A 22,740-nucleotide genomic window follows, 5' to 3' on the forward strand; every position below is an offset into this window, starting at 1 on the left:
CCAGTCTCCCACACCATAGGAGGAAAAAGACAACCAATAGCCTGTTTATTAGCGCCAAGGCCAAATACCAATATCAGAAGTTTGTTTAATCTATTTTCTGTATAACTAAACTTTGGAAGTCAAAGCTGTGGAAGACCTGAAGACTGGGGATTAGGTCCTCCTGGGGGCTCCATTGTTCTTTTTTTGACTGTCTGATTTTTGGAAGGAAGATGGACAGCAGGCGGGGCAGCAATGGTCTACCTGTGGACACTCTCTTTTTGCAGCCCTTGCTCTCTCTAGGGCCCTGTCCCTTCAGCCTTTGGCCTGGGGAGAGATGTTGATAAGGAGGCACCGATCTTTCACTGCTGGAAGGAAATGAGGGTTCAGACCCTTCACCTCCCTCAGAGCTGCACGTCAGTGTGACAGCCACTGGCCATGTGTGCGTACTGAGGGCCTGGAATGTGGCTGAACCGAGATGTGCTGGGAAGGTGAAATACAGAGTGAGTTTCACAGATTGACTACCGAAAATTATACAGTTCATTAATATATTGATGAATATTGAGATGTTGATCATACATTGAAATGATAATATTTTGAATATATTGGGTTAAATAAATTATTACAATCAGTTTCACCTGTTACTTTTAATGTTTAAAAGGTGGCTACTAGGAAATTTAAAATTCACACGTGGCTTACATTTTATTTCTTAAAGGATTGCCTCCTTTTTGAAATTTCAGGCTGCCTGATCAAACTACCAGAGGCCAGAAAGGTCATAAAATCTGAAATGTTAAAATCATTGCCATTATATTGTTTTCATTTGTGAATAACATATATATATTATTTATAAATGGATATAACCTTATACAAAAGGTTAAATGAAAATGCCCCCTGGGCTGGGCCAGGCCCAGCGCAAGCAGGAAGCCCTGCATGAAAAGGCTGCAGCCAAGAACCTGTCACTTTGTCGCCCTCAGCCCAGCGTCCGATCACATCCTCCGTCACTCAGGGACTGTGGAGGCGGGGCCTGGAGCCCTATCCAATCAGGGGCGCTGACGTAGGAACCGTCCAATCAGGCGCGCAGCCGGACAGAAGGGCGCGGCTTCCGGGATCTGGCGGGGCCTTCGTCTCTCCTGCCAGCCTCAGCTGGGTCGTCTTCTGTGCGGGGCGTGCTTTGCTCGGGGAAGCTCAGGTGGCCGCCACAGCCTCTTGCCCTCTGACCTGCAGGTATCAGGAGATCCATAGCTAAGAAGCCTGGACACCCGGGAAGCTGGGAAATGGTGAGTATGTGGGCAGGGTCCCGAGGTGGGCAGGGGGCTGATGGAAACGGGCTGGAACTGGCTGTGGCGGCCCCAGGCCTCCCCACAGCTCCCTCCGGAGTCTGCAGACCCGAGACCCCGCTGGACCCGCCCGGCCCTCAGCTTCCCCTGGCCTCAGGATGTGGGCTGGGCCGCCAGCCTCACCCGGCGTCCGGTCTGCTTCTGTGCTCGACTTCCGCCCGGCCCGTCCCCTCGCTGGCAGCTGTGCGGTGGCGACGGCAGGGGCCTGGGGGAGAGCCCCGACCCAGGAGGAGCCACTGCGTGGGAGGAGCTGTGGGCTGTGGGGTCCCAGGCCCTCCTTTCTCCTGGTAAAAATGAAAAGGGAGTCAAGGTTTAAACGTTAAAGAGATTATTTGAGCAAAGAGCTGTTCATCAATGCAGAGCGCCCAGTCATGGTTTGTGGATGCTTGGAGCAAAGGCTTTTGTAAGGGGCATAAGGAAGCGAACCAAATTCAGAACTTGGTTACAGTTAGAGTTGTGGAGTCGCCCGATGTGGACGGTCCAGGTGGAAATTTCCTGGTTATTTAATGAGAGGTTAATTGGAGGTTTGTGGTTGGTTCAGGCTGAATATCGTTTCTTCCTAAGGTAGTAATTTACAAGACATGTATTTCAGTTAGATTTTTTTCCTTAGGAACCGATGGTCCTAGTGCTACTTCAGTCTGATTGATTGCTAGTTAATTATTTTAAACACTCCAGAGGGGGACTGCTTTTCCACTGCGTTTCCAAATGTGTAGCAAGCACGGTCTCACATCCACCATCCTGTCCCCCCAGCCTATGTGTCCTTTATTGTACATTTCACACACAGTATTTTCATCATTTTTTCACAGAGCATTGGATGGCACTTTTTTTAGACATCTGTTTTCTGTTTGTAAACATTTTATGTGAGCAGAGAAGAATCACCTGACACACTGCTTTAAAAAAAATCTTTGTGTCTCTTCTTTTATCTTCCCCAGGCACAGACACCTTATCGGAATGTCTTTGGTTTGAGGTTCTGCTTTGGAAATTTTACAAGGTCATGTGTCCTCAGCCACCGTCCAGTCTTTTTCTGTGCCTGGGTTTCATAATTGTCTGGGGGTGACCCATCTCAAAGCATGTTTAGTGAACATTAGCACGTTGTTCGTTTCCTCCCAGAGGACAGCCTCAGTGATGGAGGTGGAGCCTCTTAAGGGAGCAGATGGATGCCCTGGGGCTGAGAGGAAGCTGGTCCTACCCTTCATTTACAAAGCTAACCCCTTAGGATAAGAAGATTGTCTTCACCCAACTCCAGCGTCTGTTCCTTGGAGACACATTGCTGGTCAGCCAGTTGGATGCTGATATTGAGAAGAAAAAACAGAAATGATTTCTGACATCTGGATTCTCTCAGACTTGTGAAGAGGGAAAAACTGTTTCAAAGGACAAGGAAAACCCACTGCAGTGAGGGGGAGCAAGAATCTGCGAAGTCAAGCCACTTGGGGCACCCAGTGGGGCACAGTGTGGTGGCTCCTGGGCAAGGCGGGAAGGTGGTCAGTGAGCAGTATGGAAACAGAGGAATGTCCCAAGTGATAGGACGGCCTGACTTGGCACTTGAGTCAGATTTGTCTGTGTTCCAATCAGCATTGCCGCTTCCTCGGTTTTACACCTTGAAAAATTTTTTTCACTTAATTCAACCTTAGTTTTTTATTAACTGTCAATTGCATTTTAACAGTAGAGTTTCAAAGGTAAGAAAATGTTTAAGAGGTGGATTTCAGAAAAGACATTACATATATAGTCAAATATTCACTTGTTAAAAATTCTGATTTACCTTTTTCTTCACTAGAGTATAGTAAGTTTGTCAGGCCTGTTCTTTTTTAGGGGGTGATTTTAAACAGAATCCCAGGGCTTAGCTGTGGGACTGCTGCCAGGGAAAGTAATAGGGAAAATCCTCTTCCAGTATGGCTATAGGAAATGAATACATTTCCACAAAAAAATGTAGTAGATTAATTGGTGAATTACATTGATTCATCAAAATATTAGTTCCTCTTTTTTGCAGGGTGGAGGACTTGTGGAGTTGATATCTCTGTTATCTAGATGTCTGAGTTTAATACTGAATTTTACAAGATGGGACTTGGCATCTCCTAGATATGTTCATATGTGATTGTTTACTGAATGATTTGAATTACGGAAATAATGTGACGTGTTTATTGTCTGAAACTGATAGAGAGTTTTGCTTTTTCTATTGAGGTATACAATGTAAGTGCCTTATAATTTTATTCTCTTAAATAAACACTGTGTTTGAGTGATTTTGCTGGATTCTTCAAACACTGAGCATTTTCTCATTTACAACTAAGTGAATAACCCTGACTGGGAAATAGAAGTCGGAGCCCAGTGACTCTAAGCTAAGGCCAATCTTGAGCCTGCAAAACAAGGTCATTGAAGACCCGGTTAGTTCTTACTGGGGAGCCTCCCCTGCAGGTGTCCCAGCCTGCACACCCCAACATGAAAGGAGCACTTTATACTGAGAGGAGCTATAGAGCCCTAGAGAGCTGGGATCCACAGGCAGATGCTGTTGGGGTTGGAATGGAAGGAGTCTGGAGGCTCTTTCTGAGGATGGAATTGTTATTGTTCTGGGGCTGTTTCTAGACTTTGTCAAATAAAACAAATTCACATTTAGGTAAGAAGTTACTTACTTCAAAGGAGTATTACAACAGAGGGAAAGCACCAACTATATCTTCCAGGATCTCAAAGTTTAGGCAGACAAGGGCTTTCTTTCGTTTGGAGGAACAAACCAGAGTAGAAAGGTGAGAGTGAGAGGACAAGATGTGGGGTGGCAAATCAGATCCTAGATTAGAGGAAGTTTGACTCCCAAATCAGCCTGTTCCTAGGAGGGGCATAAATAGGAGTTGTATGTTAGCTCAAGCAGAGGGTGGGACAAATTCATGGGCCTAGGAGAAGGAGAGAATCTTAAACAGTTTGGTTAATAAGTATTTTGTTCTAACAACTGAAGACAAAATTATTCAGCTGACTGTTTATAGGGGGAAAATGGGAATTTGAGAGTCTGTGCCTGGCTTTGTGATAGGTATAAGAAGGAGCTTCATCTAAGTTAGAGGGGTGTTGCTTTTTATTAAGCTGTTCTTGGAGAACACAGAGCTGAAGGATTTCATTAATCACAGCTATTTACCTGCTCCATCTTCCCCCACCACTTTCCATTGCCCTATTCAGCTCTTCCATTTGACTGTTCCTGAGTTGTATCTTTTACAATAAACTGGTAAACATAAGTACAGTGCTTTGCTGAGTTCTGCGAATAGCTCTATCAAATTATTGAACTTGAGGAGTGGGTGATGGGAGTTTCTGATCTATAGGCAGTAGCCCAGAAGTATTGCTGGGCCCCCGGGGACGTGTGACTGGCCCCTGCCTTGGGGGCAGTGTTGTGGGACTGAGTCCTGAACCTGTATGTAGGTCCTGTGCCAACTTTTTTTTTGGGTGGTGTCAGAACTGAGTTGCTCCAGCACCCTGTTGGTGTTGGAGAATTGGTTGGTGTTCAGCAAACTCCACACATTTGGTGTCAGAAAAAAAAGACATCACAGCCTGTAATCCCAGCACTGTGGGAGGCCAAGGCGGGTGGATCACGAGGTCAGGAGATTGAGACCATCCTGGCTATCACAGTGAAACCCGGTCTCTACTAAAAATACAAAAAACTAGCCAGGAGTGGTGGCAGGCGCCTGTAGTCCCAGTTACTTGGGAGGCTGAGGCAGGAGAATGGCGTGAACCTGGGAGGCAGAGCTTGCAGTGAGCCCAGATCACGCCACTGCACTCCAGCATGGGCGACAGAGCAACACTCCATCTCGAAAAAAAAAAAAAAAAAAAGACAAGACATCACAGTGGCCTGGGCTGGAGGCACCTCAGGGTGTCGCAGGATTAGGAGGCTCTGTTCTCCTGCACACACACTGCACATTCTCCTGGGATTCCAGCTCTGTTCTCAGGATCAGACAGGACTGAGGACTTAGAAGCAAAGAGTTCTGAGGACAGACCCCGTCTTTAGTCTGCTGTCACTACATGATTTTCACCCACTTGTAAACATACCCACTAGGCACTGACGTGGCCATGTCCCTCCCAGAACAAGGCTTCACCCTCAGGAATCCCATCACAGCACCTTTGCTTCTAGAGTTTCCCATAGAAAACCCACACAGGTGCCTGGAAGACTCCTGGCCTATCCGCACCCCCAGCAACCTGGCCCCTCCACGATATGACCGTCATCTCATCTGCCTGCATGGACACAGGAATGAGCCGGAGCATAGCCCCACTTGAGCCAGTATCTGTAGGCACAGACCACTTCTTCACTAACCCTGCACTGAGTACTTAACATGGGTACTTGACAGCACTTTTCTGTTTTTTCTTTCCCACAAACCCTCTTTGATACGCAGTTTGTCCCAGGCTACCCCTCAAGTGCCTGAATCCAGACCTACTGGAATTCAGATATCCATGAGTCCAAGACGATGGCCCTTGACTTGGCTGTGGCAGGTCATTGAAGGCCCGGTTAGTTCTTCCTGGGGAGCCTGGGCTGTGGCAGGTCATTGAAAGCCCGGTTAGTTCTTCCTGGGGAGCACCCCCCTGCAGGTGTCCGTATACCCCAAGCATGAAAGAAGCTCTTTATACTGACAGCAGCTAGAAATAAGAGGCTTAATTCCCCCACCAGAAAATAGGAGAATAAATTTTGCTCTTCTCCCCTTTTTTAAAGCTTTTAATTACTTTATTTTATTTTTTGAGACACGGTTTCATTCTTTTCACTCAGGCTGGAGTGCAGTGGCACATTCATAGCTTACTGCAGCCTCAAACTCCTGGGCTCAAGTGATCCTCCTTCCTCAACAGCGAGAACTAAAGGGACACACCACACCACATTGCAAATTTTATTTTTTATTTTGTGTAGGGGTGAGATCTCACTTATGTTGCCCTGGATGGTCTCGAACTCCTGGCTTCATGCTGTCCTCTTGCCTTGGCCTCCCAAGTGCTGGGATTACAGGCATGAGCTGCTGTGCCTGGCCGACATAGACATCTTAAAGCCCCAGTTTCAGAGTGGCACCCTTTGAGTTTTCCAAGTCCAGTGACCTGTTACAGTTGTGTGAGAAGCTCCTGGTATAAAAAGACCCTGGTGGCCAAGGCGGGCGGATCACCTGAGATCAGGAGTTCAAGACCAGCCTGACCAACATGGAGAAACCCTGTCTCTACTAAAAATACAAAATTAGCCGGGGTGGTAGCGCACGCCTGTAATCCCAGCTACTCGGGAGGCTGAGGCAGGAGAATCGCTTGAACCTGAGAGGCAGAGGTTGTGGTGAGCCGAGATCACACCATTTCACTCCAGCCTGGGCAACAAGAGTGAAACTGTCTCAAAAAAAAAAAAAAAAAAAGAGCCTGGTGACACCGTCTGTAAATGTAAACGAGAACCTCAGCAGGGTGAGGTTAGGGCCACAAAATAGGCAGAGCTGTGGTCACAGTCACACCCACCTGTAAAGTGTGATATGGAAGCACTGTTGTCCTTTCTCTTACTCAAGATTTAGCTAATTAGGGACAGGTGATATCTCCTCTGGATTAAGAATCTGCCACTCCACCGTGGCAGTTTTGTTTTTTTGGGTTTTTTTGTTTTTTTTTTTTTTTTTTTTTGAGACGGAGTCTCACTCTGTCACCCAGCCTGGAGTGCAGTGGGGTGATCTCAGCTCACTGCAACCTCTGCCTCCTGAGTTAAAGCAATTCTCCTGCCTCAGCCTCCTGAGTAACTGGGATTACAGGTGCCTGCCAACAGGCCCAGCTAATTTTTTTGTATTTTAGTAGAGACAGGTTCACCATGTTGGCCAGGCTGGTCTGGAACCCCTGACCTCAGGTGATCCGCCCGCCTCAGCCTCCTAAAGTGCTGGGATTACAGGTGTGAGCCACCGTGCCGGCCTGTTTTCTATTTTTGTCCCGCAGAATCAGCCGGAATCTCTCTTGCCTAGATCACCATGGGGACATAAGCCCAGGGTCACTGAGGACCCTGTCGCAGGTACCTGGGAGTCTTTAAACATTAGTGCAGACTCAGGTCAGGCTGACAAGAAGGTCTAAATCTGCTTCCAGTCTATGGCCATACCGCTCCGAACATGCCCTATCTCATCTCATCTTGGAAGCTAAGCAGGGTCAGTCCTGGGAATACTGGATGCTGTAAGCTTTTTTCCTTTAAAAATAAACAAACAAACAAAGCTGCTTCCATCTCAGAGGAAGAGAAATGAGTCATGCATGTTTCTTCTTTCCCCCTCACAAAAGGAATCTCTTTGATTGATATCCAGATGGGACTGGCTCCCGTTTCCTGGTATTGGGTAAAAAACAAGGAGGAGATCTCGAGACTCAAACTGATAAACCAGTTGCTTCCATTTCATATGGCCGTTACAAAAACAGATGACACAGTCTTGGGTCCTTACCAACCAGGAACTTTCAGTCTAGAGCCAGTGGATAAACGGTTGAATTCGGCATCCTGTGGTCAGCACAAAGAAGGGAGGTATACAGAGGATTGTGGCTTCATTGGGGCCACTTCTCTTTTCTTGTTCTTTTGTGAGTTCTGGTGTTGCCACCTGAAGGGCTATTTATGGACAAAAGAGTTGTTAATATCTTTATTTCTAGTGCGTTTTCCTTGCCAAGAATAAATATTTAGTTTCTAATATATTTGTCCTAGAAAGCTCTAAGGGTGTTGGTTAAATTGCTCGTTACTGGATCTTATAAAATAGACGAGGAAGTAGCTAAAATTGGTTAAAATTACACAAACTCTGGGAGTCAAGTTGTCTGTTGGGCAGGCCTAGGAAAAACAGAACTGGTAGTACCCAGAGGCGTAAAGATGGAAGCTGAGGGTCTGCTTCTTGGCCCAGCTCTGCCAGATCAACCTGCTTCCCAGGCCGTATCCCACCCTGAAATCTCGTCACAGAATTCATTAGAGGACATCAGAGTTGTTGCGTGGTGGTTCCTGTGATCTCTCCAGAGCAGGTGCTGACAATTTTCCCAAACCCAAAAGCAGGTAAATGAGAACAAAGAACTGTGTAATTGTGGCCCTTTGTTTTTCATTGAAACCAGTGCTGCTAGAGACATCCCACCCAGCAGCCTGTTGTTCATCCTGCAGACCCAGTTCTTCATTCCTGCAGATCCAGTAGTTCCTCCATGAGTTACCAGAAAGTAAATACAAACACGACAGCAACGAAAAATCCCTCAACTACATTTAACCCCTTCTTTCTGTATCTCTCCCATCTGTCTGTATTTAGCTTTTATTCTATATATTTTCTTTCTAAAACTCAGTGATGGAGAAACAGAAAAAGAAAAGCTGGGCCCTTCATGTAAACCCTGGGGATTATGGAACACTTAGTACCCACCTCCCGGAGTGTTAGAATTACCTCACCTATTACTAGGTTTTCAGCGCTGTCCTCTGTAACACACTTCTGAGCACGTAGTATGTGTTCCGTAAACATTCATTAATGCCCGTGTCCATGTTCTCCCAGTGCAGACTTACTCAGACATTGCTGCCTTCTCTAGACTTTAGTAAACTTTAAACGCTCAGCAGAGAATGCCATTTTTCAGGATGGCAATTGGTTGTCTTCACTTGCAATCAGAAGGATTTCTGGGTTTTGTTTGTTGTTTGTTTGTTTTTTGAGACCAAGTTCCCTCTTGCTGCCCCAGCTAGAGTGCAATGGTGCGATCTCAGCTCACTGCAACCTCTGCCTCCCAGGTTTAAGCGATTCTCCTGCCTCTGCCTTCCCCAGTAGTTAGAATTACAGGCATGCGCCACCACACCTGGCTAATTTTGTATTTTTAGTAGAGACACGGTTTCTCCATGTTGGTCAGGCTGGTCTTGAACTCCCGACCTCAGGTGATCCGCCCGCCTCGGCCTCCCAAAGTGCTGGGATTACAGGTGTAAGCCACTGCGCCCGGCCAAATCATTTCTGTTGTGATACCGGTGTTGAGTACAAGGGACTCTGTGCTGTATTTGCCTTCTCTAGCTGAGTGCTGCTGATAAGGAGTCCGGGGGAACAGTATCAGAAGACTTGTTATAGAAGCCAATTTGCAGACCCCTTTCACACCTGCGGAAACACATTACTTAGAATGGGGCCTGGAATACCAAATTAGAATACCAAATTATTTATATGTGCATTGAAGCCAGAGAGACAGTACTCAGGTATGTGGTTCTCAGCCCAGGCTTTCAATTAGAATCAAATAGCCAGTTTGGAGAACTACCATCACACATGCCCTCTCCAAAGATCCTGTCTGTGGTCTGGATGGAAGCATAATTGTTGTTTTAAGTAAGTGCCCCCCAGCGATTCTAAGGTGAGATCAGAGTCAACCTTGAGGGCTCCCAGATACAGTCACGAGACTTGGGTTCCAAAAGGAGGTCAGACGGCCTGCTCTTGGGTTTGATAGGGGTAAGTCACCAAGATCCATATTTCCTTTGCTGTACCAGAAATTGCTGGAGTTCATGGCAGGGGAGATCACCTGAAGGCAGGAAATTTTTGGTCTTTATGTGGTAGCTCATTTTTCCTCTCCTGTGATAAAGAATAGGGGAGTATTCCCTTTTCTGCACTGCAGGGCCTTCTGCCTCTAGGTGTGCTGGTTGCAGGTGAAAGGGTTGTGCTGACACCTTTAAAGACATATTCTCAAATGCAGGTGTGATTTGTCCAGATAATCTCACCTAAGAAGGAATCCCAGAGAAGAAGGAAGAAGAGGAAGAAATGGCTGGTTCTCAGGTGAATGTGTCTGGGTTCAGGGGATGTGTCCTCTTTTCTTCTGGGATGTTATGTGTTTAGAACTTGCAAACCTTTATTTCTGTACTTCTGATGTACCTGCCTAATGTGTTTCTTCCCAACTACCTTCCCCCCTTCCCCCCTCCTTTCTTATGATTGATAAGGAGCTCTGTAAAATCCTTCCTCCTGTGTACCAGAACCTTCTCTCCTTCCTCTCCTTCCAGGCTTCTTATATGTCATGACCAAATCTTACCATTAATGTATGATGGGCAGTATTGAGATGTTCTGTGACATATCAACATGGGAAAGTGTGGATCCCCAGGATTATCCCTGGGGATGGGGCTGGGTCTTGGGGTGTCAGTGAAGAAGGGGATCATGTACCGTTTAGATTTCATCCACATGCTCCATCATCTCTATGCAGAACAGAATTAAGAAAAGAGACATTTAAAGAGGATGGCATTCATTGCCTGGAATAACTTAAAGTTCTGAAAAGAGAATAATTAGAAGACATTTGCTGTCTAGGATGCTAAAGAAACACTATTGAAATACCCTATTGCAGATTAAAGAACCAGGGAAACAGCTATAGCTTGAACTTTGCATAAAACTGATGTTTCTGGCCAGGCACTGTGGCTCACACCTATAATCCCAGCACTTCGGGAGGCCGAGGTGGGCGGATCACTTGAGGTCAGGAGTTCAAGACCAGCCTGGCTAACATGATGAAACCCCATCTCTACTAAAAATACAAAAATTAACTGGGCGTGGTGGTGCACGCCTGTAATCCCAGCTATTTGGGAGGCTGAGGTGGGAGAATCACTGGAACCTGGGAAGCAGAGGCTACAGTGAGCCGAGATTGCGCCATTGCACTCCAGCCTGAGCGACAGAGCAAGACTGTCTCCAAAAAACAAAACAAAAAAAGGATGTTTCTACATGATTAGGTTCAGATTGTAATTTACTATTTTTGTGGTCAATAATATCAGAGCAGTGATACTGTGTCCTTGATGTCATGTGATCCTTGATGTCATTTTATCCTTGACATCTTTGATGTTGATTTATCCTATTATAGTTGATCTTAATTTTATTTACTTGGTTAAGGTGCTCTCTGCCAGATTTTTGCACTATAGAGGTATTTTTTTCATTATTGTTTAGTACCTTGGGGAGATTTACTGACTGATACATATAAGCCATCACATTTAATTAGGAAGCTCTTCTTTCTTTTTAGATTCTCCTCGCTTATAGCTTGCTTTGGAAAATGAAGGCTCTCGTGTTTGTTTATTGGTTAGATAAACTGAAATAAACACAGGCTCTGCCACTTCCTGCATGTTTGAAAAAATATTTTCCTTGGCCCAGACACAGTGGCATCACCGTATGGCTCACTTAGAAATTCAGAGACTCAGGCTTCACCCTAGGTCCTCTGAATCACAACCTGCATTTTAAGAGGATCTCTAGTTTATTGTGTATGCATTAAAATTTGAGGGGTACCTTCTGATGAATCATGACCTCTATATATGAGAAATATTTACAACTTATCCTGTGTGATGTAAATAGAGCAGGAAAAAATGTATATGCCTGCGTTGATGCCCTTAATTTTATACTGTATTATTCACAAGAGTAGAATATCTACACTGGTTATGTGGAGCTTATGCCATCCTCTTTCTTCAGAATTAAAGAATACATTAGAGAATATTTCTGTGTTTACAATTATTTGATCATTTCAGTCTCTTCTATAAGTAAGAACCAGTTCTCTCTGTCTCTCTTTGTGCCTGGAATCAAATTAAGAACTGTGCCCATAGCCACTTGATAAGTTTGTGTTTTTTCTTTGCCAGGGACTGTTGATATTCAGGGATGTGGCCATAGAATTCTCTCGGGAAGAGTGGAGCTATCTGGACCCTGCTCAGCAGAATCTGTATAGGGACGTGATGTTAGAAAACTACAGAAACCTGGTCTCCCTGGGTGAGGATCGCTTCAACGCATAATTTCTATTTTACACTAAGGATTTTATTTCCTTCATTGTAGAATATTTTTGGGAATTCTGCTTTGCACGAATGAATTTCAGATTTCTGCTTTCAAGGAAAACTTGGGGATTTGTTGGTGTAGAACAAAATAATCTTGAAGGTATTTTATCTTGACATTAACCTTCCTTTCTTGAGGTGATGTGCGTATTCAGATTAGTGGTGGCAATTCCAGAAATTTAGTAGCATAAAATAGTGTTGCCCACACCCTGAAAAATCCAGTTACCACCACCGATTCTTGATTCAGTAGTATTAGGTAGTGAAGCTAGGGACTCACAAATTTAAAATACTTTCCAAATATTCTAAAGGTTCTGTCATTTTTGATTCAGTAATATTAGGTAGTGAAGCTAGGGCCTCACAAATTTAAAATACTTTCCAAATATTCTAAAGGTTCTGTCAGGAAACAGTATTTTGGGATTAATTTTTAGAATCTTCTATTTCCTTATTTCTCTACTGAGCACAGTACTAGGTTGGTAATTAGAGAATCCAAGCAAGAGTCATGCTACTTCTTAAAAAATAAAACAGGTTCTTTTAATTTTTTTTTTAAAATAGGTATTGCTGTCTCTAAGCCAGACCTGATCACCTGTCTAGAGCAAAGGAATGAGCCCTGGAATGTGAAGAAACATGAGACAGTAGCCAGACACCCAGGTAGGTGGGAGTAAATGAAGTGGATGATACAGATGAGAGGTTCAAAGATCAAGGCGGAAGCCAGACCTTAAAATGTAGTTTGAGAAGCTCTGATTCAATGGAAACGGTTTCTGAGAAGCCTGAGTTTCTTTCCCTTGCTGTCACATAGGGACACCTTCTGTCCCATGCTCTGAAATTCTTTTAGGGCTCTACTTTCCCTTCAGTGATCTTTCTTCAAGATGACAGTGACAGCCAAAGGCTTTTTCATAGCTTGGAACAGACCGTATGATCTGATTGTTCTTCCATTGCTTTGGGGACACAGGAATATCTGTGTATTTTTGAGAAACTGTTTGTTAAGCTATTTTTTAAGTTCCCTTTTTGCATTATGTCTAAGGTGTGTGAGAGCAGTGGGATTTGGCTCAGAATCCCAGGAACACCAGAACAGATGTTACATGTTTTCTGCTTTGTGATTTCCCATTCTATAGAGGTTTTAAATGTCATTCTATAGAAATTTATACTCAGTAATTTTATAAGAACACTAGACATCTCCCTAAATGTAAGAAATTGTTATTTTTTATTAAACATTTATTGTTTTAGTATAAACTGAGACTGGTAATTTAAACTCTGCCCCAAATTCTCGACTGTAGTGTGGTTTAGTGTATCAATTCACTTCTGTATTAGTCGGTTTTCACACTGCTAACAAAGACGTACCTGAGACTGGAAAGAAAAAGAGGTTTAACTGGACTTAACTATTTCCACATGGCTGGGGAGGCCTCAGAATCATGGCGGGAGGCTAAATACATGGCAGCAGCAAGAGAAAATGAGGAAGAAGCAAAAGCAGAAACCCTTGAGAAAGCCATCAGATCCCATGAGACTTATTTACTATCATGAGAATAGCACGGGAAAGACTGGCCCCCATGATTCAATTACCTCCCTCTGGGTCCCTCCCACAGCACGTGGGAATTCTGGGAGATGCAATTTAAGTTGAGATTTGGGTGGGGGCACAGCCAAACCATATCAGCTTCCTAGATTTCTTAAATATGCTGTGTATTTGGGTAGCTTAGAGCAGTGCTCAGCATATGTTTAACTTCCACTTGCTACCTTAGTTTATAATAACTGTAATTTTATAATTTTGTTTGGAATGACCGGAACTGTTATTCATATATATGTTGGTGTGTATACATTTGTGTATATATGTACATGTGTGTAACGTGGATTTTTTCACAAATAAAAGTTGTATAAGTATTGTGTACAATGTGATGATTTGATACAACTATCTTAGCAAATTTTAAGCATACAGAATGCTATTATGAACTACAGTCATAATGCTATACACAAGATCCCCAAAATGTATTTATCTTATAATGGAAAGTTGTACTCTTTGAACAACAGCTCCCAATTTTCCCTAACTCCAGCCTCTGGCAATCATCTTTGTACTCTCTGCTTCTTTTAGTTCAACCCTTTTTGATTCCCCTTATAAGAGAGATTATGCAGTATTTTTCTTTCTGTGCCTGGCTTATTTCACTTGGCGTAATTTCCTTCATGTTTATCCATGTTGAAATGGCAAGATTTTATTATTTTTAATGGCTGAATAACATTCTAGAGTGTGTGTGTGTACTTTTATTTTTAGTGTCTGCAAACATTTAGGTTGTTTTCATATCTTGGCAATTGTGAAAAAATGCTGCAATGAACATGAGTGTACAGTTTTTTTTCTTTTGAGATAATTATTTTATTTCCTTTGGTTATTTACACAGAAGTGGGATTGATGAATTATATGGTAGTTTTACTTTTTCATTTTTTAATTAAGAACCTCCATACTGGTTTTGCTAATGGCTCTATCAATTTACAACACAGCAACAATATATGGAATTTATTTTTCTTCACACCTTTGTCAATACTTGTACTGGCTTATTTCAGTTAACATAATATTCTCAAGCTTTATCCTTATCATACAATGTGACAATATCTCCTTTAAGGCTGATAATATCAATCTTATGTATATGCCACATTATCTCTTTTGTAGATTTTTTTATTTGTATGAATTTAGGGTATAAATTAATTTTCTTAAGTGGAGAGATTATGCAGTAGTGAAATCAGGGCTTTTGTCCATCCCTTGAATAATACACATCTCTCTTCTTTTTGATATTTGCCATCCAAACAGGTGTGAGGTGATGTCTCATCGTGGTTTCGAGTTGCAGTTGTTTGATGACCAGTGATGTTGAGCACCTTTAAGGATACGTTTTTAGTAACGTTACACGTATTCACATTGTTACGCAAAAGACCGCTAGAAATTTTACATCTTGCAAAATCAAAACTCAGTACTCCTTAAGTAAGAACTGCCCATTTTATTCTCTCTCCGGCCCTTGGCAAACACCCTTCAACTTTCTATATGATGTTGGCTACTTAAGATATTATATAGAAGTAGAATCATACACTGTCACTGGTACTGGCTTATTTCGGTTAACATAATATTCTCAAGCTTTATCCTTATCATACAATGTAACAATATTTTCTTCTTTAAGGCTAAATAATATCAATTTTATGCATATGCCACATTTTTATCTATTGATCAGTTGGGACATCAGGGTTGATTCTGCATTTTGGCTTTTGTGAATAATGCTGCAATATATCTTCTAGATTCTGAGTTTGAATATATACTCAGAAATGGGATTGCTGGATTATATGATAATTCCATTTTTAGTTTTTTGAGGAATCTCTATACTGTTTTTTAATAGTGGCTGTGTCATATTTTTTCATCAATAGCGCACACAGGTTTCCATTTCGCCACATCCTTGACAGATTAGTTTCTGTTGGTCTTTTTTTTCAGACAGGTTCTTGCTCTGTCACCCATGTAGGAATGCAGTGGTGCAATCTTGTCTCACTGCAACCTCCGCTTCCTGGGTTCAAGTGATTCTTGTGCCTCAGCCTCCCGAGTAGCTGGGATTGCAGGCATGCACCACCATGCCTGGTTAATTTTTGTATTTTTTGGCAGAGATGGGGTTTCACCATGTTGGCCAGACTAGTCTCGAACTCCTGGCCTCATGTGATTCACCCGCCTCAGCCTCCCAAAGTGCTGGGATTACAGGCATGAGCCACTGTGCCCAGCCTCTGTTCATTTTTAATAGTGGCCATTTTGATGGATGTGAGGTGATAGCTCATTGTGATTTTACTTTGCAGTTCTCTACAAATTAGTAATTTTCAGCTTTCTTTCAAGTGCTTGTTGGCCGTTTGAGTATTATCTTTTAAAGAAAAGTCAGTTCAATCCTTTGTCTGTTTTTAAATCAAATTATTATTTTTGGGGGGCTGAGTTTTAGGAGAGATACATTCTGTACATTAACTCCTATCAAATATCTAATAGGTCAGTATTTTCACCCATTTCTAAGGTGACATTTTCATTCCACTAATTGGCTCCTTTAATGTTCAGAAATTCTGAAGTTTGATGTAGTTCAGTTTTTTTGTTCTTTGTTGCTTATGCATTTGACATCATATCCAAGAAAACAGTGCAAAGACCAATGTCATGATCTTCTCTATATTTTCTCCTGAGAGTTTTGTTATATTTTTATGTTTAAGCATTGAATCCTTTTAAAATATTGTTTGCATATAATGCAAAGGAAGGGTCCAACTTAATTTTTTTCATGTAGATACTCCGTTTTCAACATGGTTTGTTGAAGAGTCTCTCCCTATTGTGTGGCCATGGCAACCTTGTGGAAGATCATTTGATTGTATCCAAAAGGGTTTATATCTAGGTTCTGTCTTCTGTTTCATTATCTATTTATTAATATTTGTCTTTTTATAGCTTTGTGTAATATGTTTGAAACCAGGAAGTGTAAAGCCTCTTCTTATTCTTTTTATTTTATAGTTTTTGTTGTTGTTGTTGTTTTGTTTGTTTGTTTGTTTGTTTTAATAATAGAGGCAGGGTCCAATCTGGCTTCAAACTCCTGGCCTCAATGATCCTGTCATGTTTACCTCCCAAAGTGCTAGAATTACAAGCATAAGCCACCAAACCCATCCTTTTCTTCTTTTGAAATGGTGTTTGGCTAGTCATACTTTCTAAACAAATTTTAGGATTTGGAAAATATTTCTGCAAAAAAAGTACCATTGGGATTTAGATAGAGATTACGTTGAATTTGTACATCACTGTTGGTACTGATATCTTTTTTTTTTTTTTTTTTTTGAGACAGAGTCTTGCTCTGTCACCCAGGCTGGAGTGCAGTGGTGCGATCTTGGCTCACTGCGAGCTCTGCCTCCTGGGTTCATGCCATTCTCCTGCCTCAGTCTCCCGAGTAGCTGGGACTACAGGCGCCTGCCACCACGCCTGGCTAATTTTTTGGTATTTTTAGTAGAGACGGGGATTTCACCGTGTTAGCCAGGATGATCTCAATCTCCTGACCTCGTGATCCACCCGCCTCAGCCTCCCAAAGTGCTGGGATTACAGGCATGAGCCATCGCACCCGGCCGGTACTGCTATCTTAACAAAAAAATCATCTGACCCTTGAGCAAGAATGTGTTCAACAGTGTGTTTAATTTCTGCATATTTTGGATTTGGTTAGAAAAAAATACATTGTTTGATTTCAGTCTTCTTAAATTTGGTCAGTTGTTAAGTGTCCTAACAGAATGAATATGCAATTGAGAATATTGTGTATTCTGCTGTTTTTCCTGGAGAATTCTGTACATGTCTGTTAGGTCTAATTAGTCTATAATCCTTAAATTTTCTGTTTTCTTACTGATCTTCTATGTGATTTTTCTATTCATTATTGAAAGTGGAATCTTGAAGTTTACAATTGTGTTGCTGTGTATATCTCAGCTCATTTCTGTCCATATTCGCTTCATATATGTGGCAGCAAATATTGCTTCATATATATATATATATATACACACACACACTCACACACACATATACACATATACTATATATACATATATATGTATGCTTGTGTGTGGAGTGTGTGTATATAAAACTGTTAAAGATTTTTGGTAAATAGGCCTATTTTACCATTATGTCAATCTTTGTCTTGTGTGACAGTTTTTAATTTAAAATGTATCTTGTGTAATATAATTGTGGCCACACCACCCAATTGTGGTTACTATTTTCATGGAACATATTTTTTTCATTCTTTACTTTCAGCCTATTTGACTCCTTTAGAGCTACAGTTGAGTCTGTTGTATACAGCATATTTTAGAATCTTGTTTGTTCTTAATCTATTCAGCCATTTTCTTTTCATTAAGGAATTTAATCCATTTATATTTAAAATAATTCCTAAAGGAAATGGCAGTACTATTACCATCTTGTTTGTAATTGTTTTCTGTTCCTTGTAGATATGTTGTCCCTCATTTCCTTTCTCACCTCTCTCACTGCCTGTCTTTTTGTTTTGTTGACTGTGCAGTGACATGCTCTGATTCTTTTCTCATTTTCTTTTGCATTACTTCTATAAGTACTTTCTTTGTGATCACCTTGAGAAATGGACAGTTCATAAAACTTCTTAAAGTTCTAATAATCTATCTCATAACTTCCCTACAATTGAGTATAAGAACTATTTATCTTTATATCCCCCCATTTGATATTAATGTCAAAAATTATATCATTTTATATTGTGCATTTATTAATAGATTTACAGAGATTTATGTTGTTTTTCACATTCTGCAGAGTTTTTGGTTTTATGTAACATTGGAGAAGTCTATATCTGTGTATATATTTACCTTTAACAGCTTTATATTTTCATATGAATTTATGATGTTCTCCAGCATCATTTTATTGTTCAACATAATGGACTGCTTTTATCATTTCTTGTAGGACCGTACTAGTAGCAGCAAACATTCTCAGCTTTTGTTTATCTTGGAAGTCTATTTTTCACTTATTTTTGAAAGTAAATTTTTTTTACATCAAGTATCCTTAGTAATATTTTGGTTTTATCTCATTGAAAGTTTAGAAGTTCTCAGCCCCCCTCCCCCCCTTTTTTTTTTTTAAATAACTTACCGCTTTTCACCTATATCTTCTAAGTCTCTTTTTATGGATATATTGGTCTACTGAATGGTTTCCATTAAGTCCAATATTCCATCTTCATTTTTTTCCATTTTTAAAATTTTGCTTCCACAACTCAATATTTATAAATGATATGTCTTCAATTTGCTGATGTTTTTTCTGCCTCATTAAGTCTGCTGTTTTGGCTCTTCAGTTAATTTTTCAACACAGTGTATTTTCCAGCTCAACAATTTTAGTTGGGGTTTTTTTTTTTTTTGGTGGGGGGCAGAGTCTTGCTCTGTTGCCCAGGCTGGAGTGCAGTGGAATGATCTTGGCTCACTGCAACCTCTGCATCCCAGGTTCAAGCAATTCTCCTGCCTCATCCTCCCAAGTAGCTGAGATTACAGGCACCTGCCATTACGCCCGGCTAATTTTTTGTATTTTTAATAGAGACGGGGTTTCACCATGTTGGCCAGGCTGGTTTCGACCTCCTGACCTCGTGATTCACCTGCCTCAGCCTCCCAAAGTGCTGGGATTACAGGCGTGAGCCACCACACCAAGCTTAGTTGGGTTCTTTTTTATAGGTTTTTTTTTTTTTTTTAAATCTCTTTGTTGATGTATTATTTTCCTCATGCATGGTTTTCTGTTTTGTTTTTTTTTTTATAAACAGGGTTTCACTCTGTCATCCAGGCTGGTGGTGTGTAGCAGTATGATCATAGCTCACTGTAGCTTCAAACTCCTGAGCTCAAGTGATCCTTCCACCTCAGCCTTCTAAGTAGCTGGGACTATAGGCATATACCACCATGCCTGGCTAATTTAAAAAAAAAAAAGTGTAGAGACAGTCTCACCGTGTTACTCAAGCTGGTCTTGAACTCGGTCTCAAGCGGTTCTCCCACCTCAGCCTTCCAAAATGCTGGAATTCCAGGTGTGAGCTTCTGTACATAGCCAGGATTTATTTTTAAATGAACAATAAGGAGAGTATTTTACTTTATGTAAACCATAATGCTCTTGTCACCATGCCCAACCTGATTTTGTAGAGTTATCTATGTGTGTTCTACTTTTGGTCATTGAACATGTTTAAGATGATTACTTTAAATTATTTGTCAAAAAAATGCAAAAATCTCCCTTTTTTAAGGGTCAGTTTCTAGAGATTTGTTTCTTCAAGTAGGGCAGGTTTCCTATTTTCTCTGTGTGCCCTGTGATCACATACACAAAAATAAAATTCTATAGTACTAGAATGATGGTATATGAAACAACTATACTCTGGTAATCTCATAGAAGCATGCTTATAGATGACACATTTCTTTTCCCTTTCTGTTTTTGAGATTCTTTTCTCATCTGTAATTTTTTGAAACTGCTTATAATGTATCTTGTTATGTGTCTGTTTGTGTTTATCCTATTTGAAATGTGTTGAGCTTCTTAATTTTTTTTTTTACATTTGAGAATTTGTCAGGGTTTTCTTTTTATTCTTCAGCCCAACAATTTCTTTTTCTTTTTTCTTAATTTCTCATTTTCTTAATTTCATGTCTGTTTTCATGTTTTACTCATTGGGCATTATTCAAATGGTTATCTCAGATTTTTCAGGTAACTTATACATCTCCATTTCTTTAGGGTTGATTTCTGGATATTTATTTATTTATTTATTTATTTATTTATTTATTTATTTGATTGAGCCATGTTACCCTAATGTATATGTTGCAATCTTTGGTTGAGATTTGGGCACTAAAAGCCACCTGTCAAAATCTTTATAAAATGGCCTTGTCCTGGATAGTCTGACACCAAGTGACTTGGGCTAGGGTTTCCATGAGCCTCTCAAACCTATTCTCAGGATGTATGTTCTCTGGAATTTTGTGTTTAATTTCCAGTTAAAGAGGTTTACCCTTGTTTCTTCTTTCTTTCTTCTTTAATCAATTATTTGCTAAATCTGTTGTCTGTCTGTAGTACTGCAGCCTCTCTGCTGCTATAACAATTATTTACATTTGGTCTCAGCAGAACCAACCTTTAATTCAAAGGTTGGTTCTATTCTACCACTATTCCTTTCAGCACTTTGTGTCATGGGAGACAGAAACTAGTCTTTGGAAATTCCATCAAAAGTATGGGCATATGTGCCACTACTGTCTCTACTGAAGGAGAAGCTAGGAGTTGGGAATTTATTCCTGAAGTCATTATGCTGTATTGAGGAGAAGAAAGAGTTGTGGTGGGTGAATGTAACAAGCTTTCCTTCCCCTTGTCTATGGCTTTTAATATGGTTTCTAGAGTTCTCACAAAGGCATTTTGTTCAGTATATTTTTGTTATATTATGTTCATCAAAAAATCAGGGTCTGTAGTATTTTATTATGCTATCTCACTAATGTGTTTGGTATAATTTCATATATTAGCTTTTTAAATTATATTCACCTAAGTCCAGTAAGTTGGATAATATGTTATTTTAATTTTTTTCAGCTGTTTCTTCTCATTTCACCCAAGACCTCTTACCAGAGCATGGTATAAAAGATTCATTTCAAAAAGTGATACTGAGAAGATATGGAAGCTATGGCATTGAGAATTTACACTTAAAGAAAGACTGGGAAAGTGTGGGTGAATCTAAGGTGCAGAAAGAATCTTATAATGGACTTAACCAATCTTTATCAACTACACATACCAAAATCTTTCAATTTAATAAATGTGTGAAAGTCTTTAGTAAATCATCAAATCTAAATAGACATAAGATAAGACATACTGGAGAGATATCTTCCAACTGTAAAGAATGTGACAATTCCTTTTACATATCCTCAGTTCTAACTCCACTTCAGAGAATCCACACCGCAGAGAAATCCTACAAGTGTAAACAATGTGGGAAAGCCTTTATGCACTGCTCATGCTTTCTTGAACATAAGACAATTCATAATGAAGAGAAACATTACAAATGTAAAGAATGTGGAAAAGTCTTTAAATCCTTCACAAGCCTTTCTAATCACATTATAATTCATACTGGAGAGAAACTCTATAAATGTGAAGAATGTGGCAAAGCTTTTAACCACAGTTCAAACCATGCCAAACATAAGAAAATTCACACTGGACAGAAACCCCATAAATGTGAGGAATGTGGCAAAGCCTTTAACTGGTTCTCATACCTAACTCTACATAAAAGAATTCATACTGGAGAGAAACCCTACAAATGTGATGAATGTGGCAAAGCCTTTAACCAGTGTTCAAACCTCACTAAACATAAGAGAATTCATACTGGAGAGAAACCCTACAAATGTGAAGAATGTGGCAAAGCTTTTAACCGGTGCTCACACCTTACTGAACATAAAAGAATTCATACTGGAGAGAAGCCCTATAAATGTGAAGAATGTGGTAAAGTCTTTATATCTTGTTCAAGCCTTTCAAACCATAAGAGAATTCATACAAGAGATAAATGCTACAAATCTGAAGAATGTGGCAAAACCTTTAACCACTGCTCAGACTTCAATGTACCTGAGAAAATTCATACCTGAGAAAAATCCTACAAATGTAAAAAATGTGGCAAAGCCTTTAATACCTGCTCATGTCTTACTCAGGACCAGAGTTCATATTGAACTAAAGAATTATAAATATAATGACTGTCACAACACCTTTCACAGAAAAAAATAATTTTACCACAGATTAATTTGTTCATTAATGGAACTTTAATTCTGTGGTGTTTTTTTTTTTTTTTGGTCTACATAAATCTGTCCTTATGCCAGTACTATATTGTTTAATTACTGTAACATTGTAGTAAGAATTTATATCAGGAGTGTAAGTTACTGAATTTTGTTATTATTTTTCAGAATTCTTGTGTGTTTGATTTTCTTTACATGTTTATATGGATTTTAGGAAGAGCTTGTCAATTTATATTAAAGAAAAGCTACATTGGAATTTGCATTGAATCTGTAGATAAATTTGTTGGGTATTTTGATCTTCGTATTCAGTATTGTTATATTTGAATATTGAGTATATCTCAGTTTATTCAGCTCTTTGATTTCTTTCAGCATTTTAAATAATTTTCAGTGTATAGTATGTGCAGTTATTTTGTTAAGTTCATTTCTAATTTTTTTTTCTAGGATACTATTAATGAAATTTTAATTTAATTCTTATTTTGTTTATTCCTATAATATAAAAGTACTATCTAACCTTGTATGTTGATCTTGTGG

The 22,740-nt window shown here is 40.4% G+C and overlaps 1 protein-coding gene across 4 annotated transcripts; it reads left to right on the plus strand.

Annotated features, from left to right (window-relative positions):
* Nucleotides 1-1,056: 1,056 nt before the first annotated feature.
* Nucleotides 1,057-22,465, plus strand: LOC101124778 (zinc finger protein 682-like). Of its 4 annotated transcripts, none has more exons than XM_063707046.1 (5): nt 1,087-1,253; nt 9,897-9,994; nt 11,815-11,941; nt 12,553-12,648; nt 21,029-22,465. In XM_063707046.1, exons 2-5 carry the CDS (start codon nt 9,980-9,982, stop codon nt 22,063-22,065), a joined length of 1,275 nt encoding a protein of 424 aa, XP_063563116.1. In that variant the 5' UTR covers nt 1,087-1,253; nt 9,897-9,979; the 3' UTR covers nt 22,066-22,465. The 4 variants fall into 4 exon arrangements, with proteins under 4 accessions (XP_018888194.1, XP_063563116.1, XP_063563099.1 ...); XM_063707029.1 differs by having other exon boundaries at nt 9,915-9,994; XM_055380893.2 differs by lacking the exon at nt 1,087-1,253 and adding an exon at nt 8,136-8,280 and having other exon boundaries at nt 9,915-9,994.
* Nucleotides 22,466-22,740: the final 275 nt, after the last annotated feature.

This window comes from Gorilla gorilla, chromosome 1, assembly GCF_029281585.2.
Source record: "Gorilla gorilla gorilla isolate KB3781 chromosome 1, NHGRI_mGorGor1-v2.1_pri, whole genome shotgun sequence".
Lineage (NCBI taxonomy): Eukaryota > Metazoa > Chordata > Mammalia > Primates > Hominidae > Gorilla > Gorilla gorilla.

Excerpts from the sequence above, each read along its gene's own strand:
- LOC101124778 (XM_063707046.1), top strand. Across the intron at positions 11,942-12,552 it reads CAGAAACCTGGTCTCCCTGG|GTATTGCTGTCTCTAAGCCA; the intron begins GTGAGGATCGCT and ends TTTTTAAAATAG. Across the intron at positions 12,649-21,028 it reads GACAGTAGCCAGACACCCAG|CTGTTTCTTCTCATTTCACC; the intron begins GTAGGTGGGAGT and ends AATTTTTTTCAG.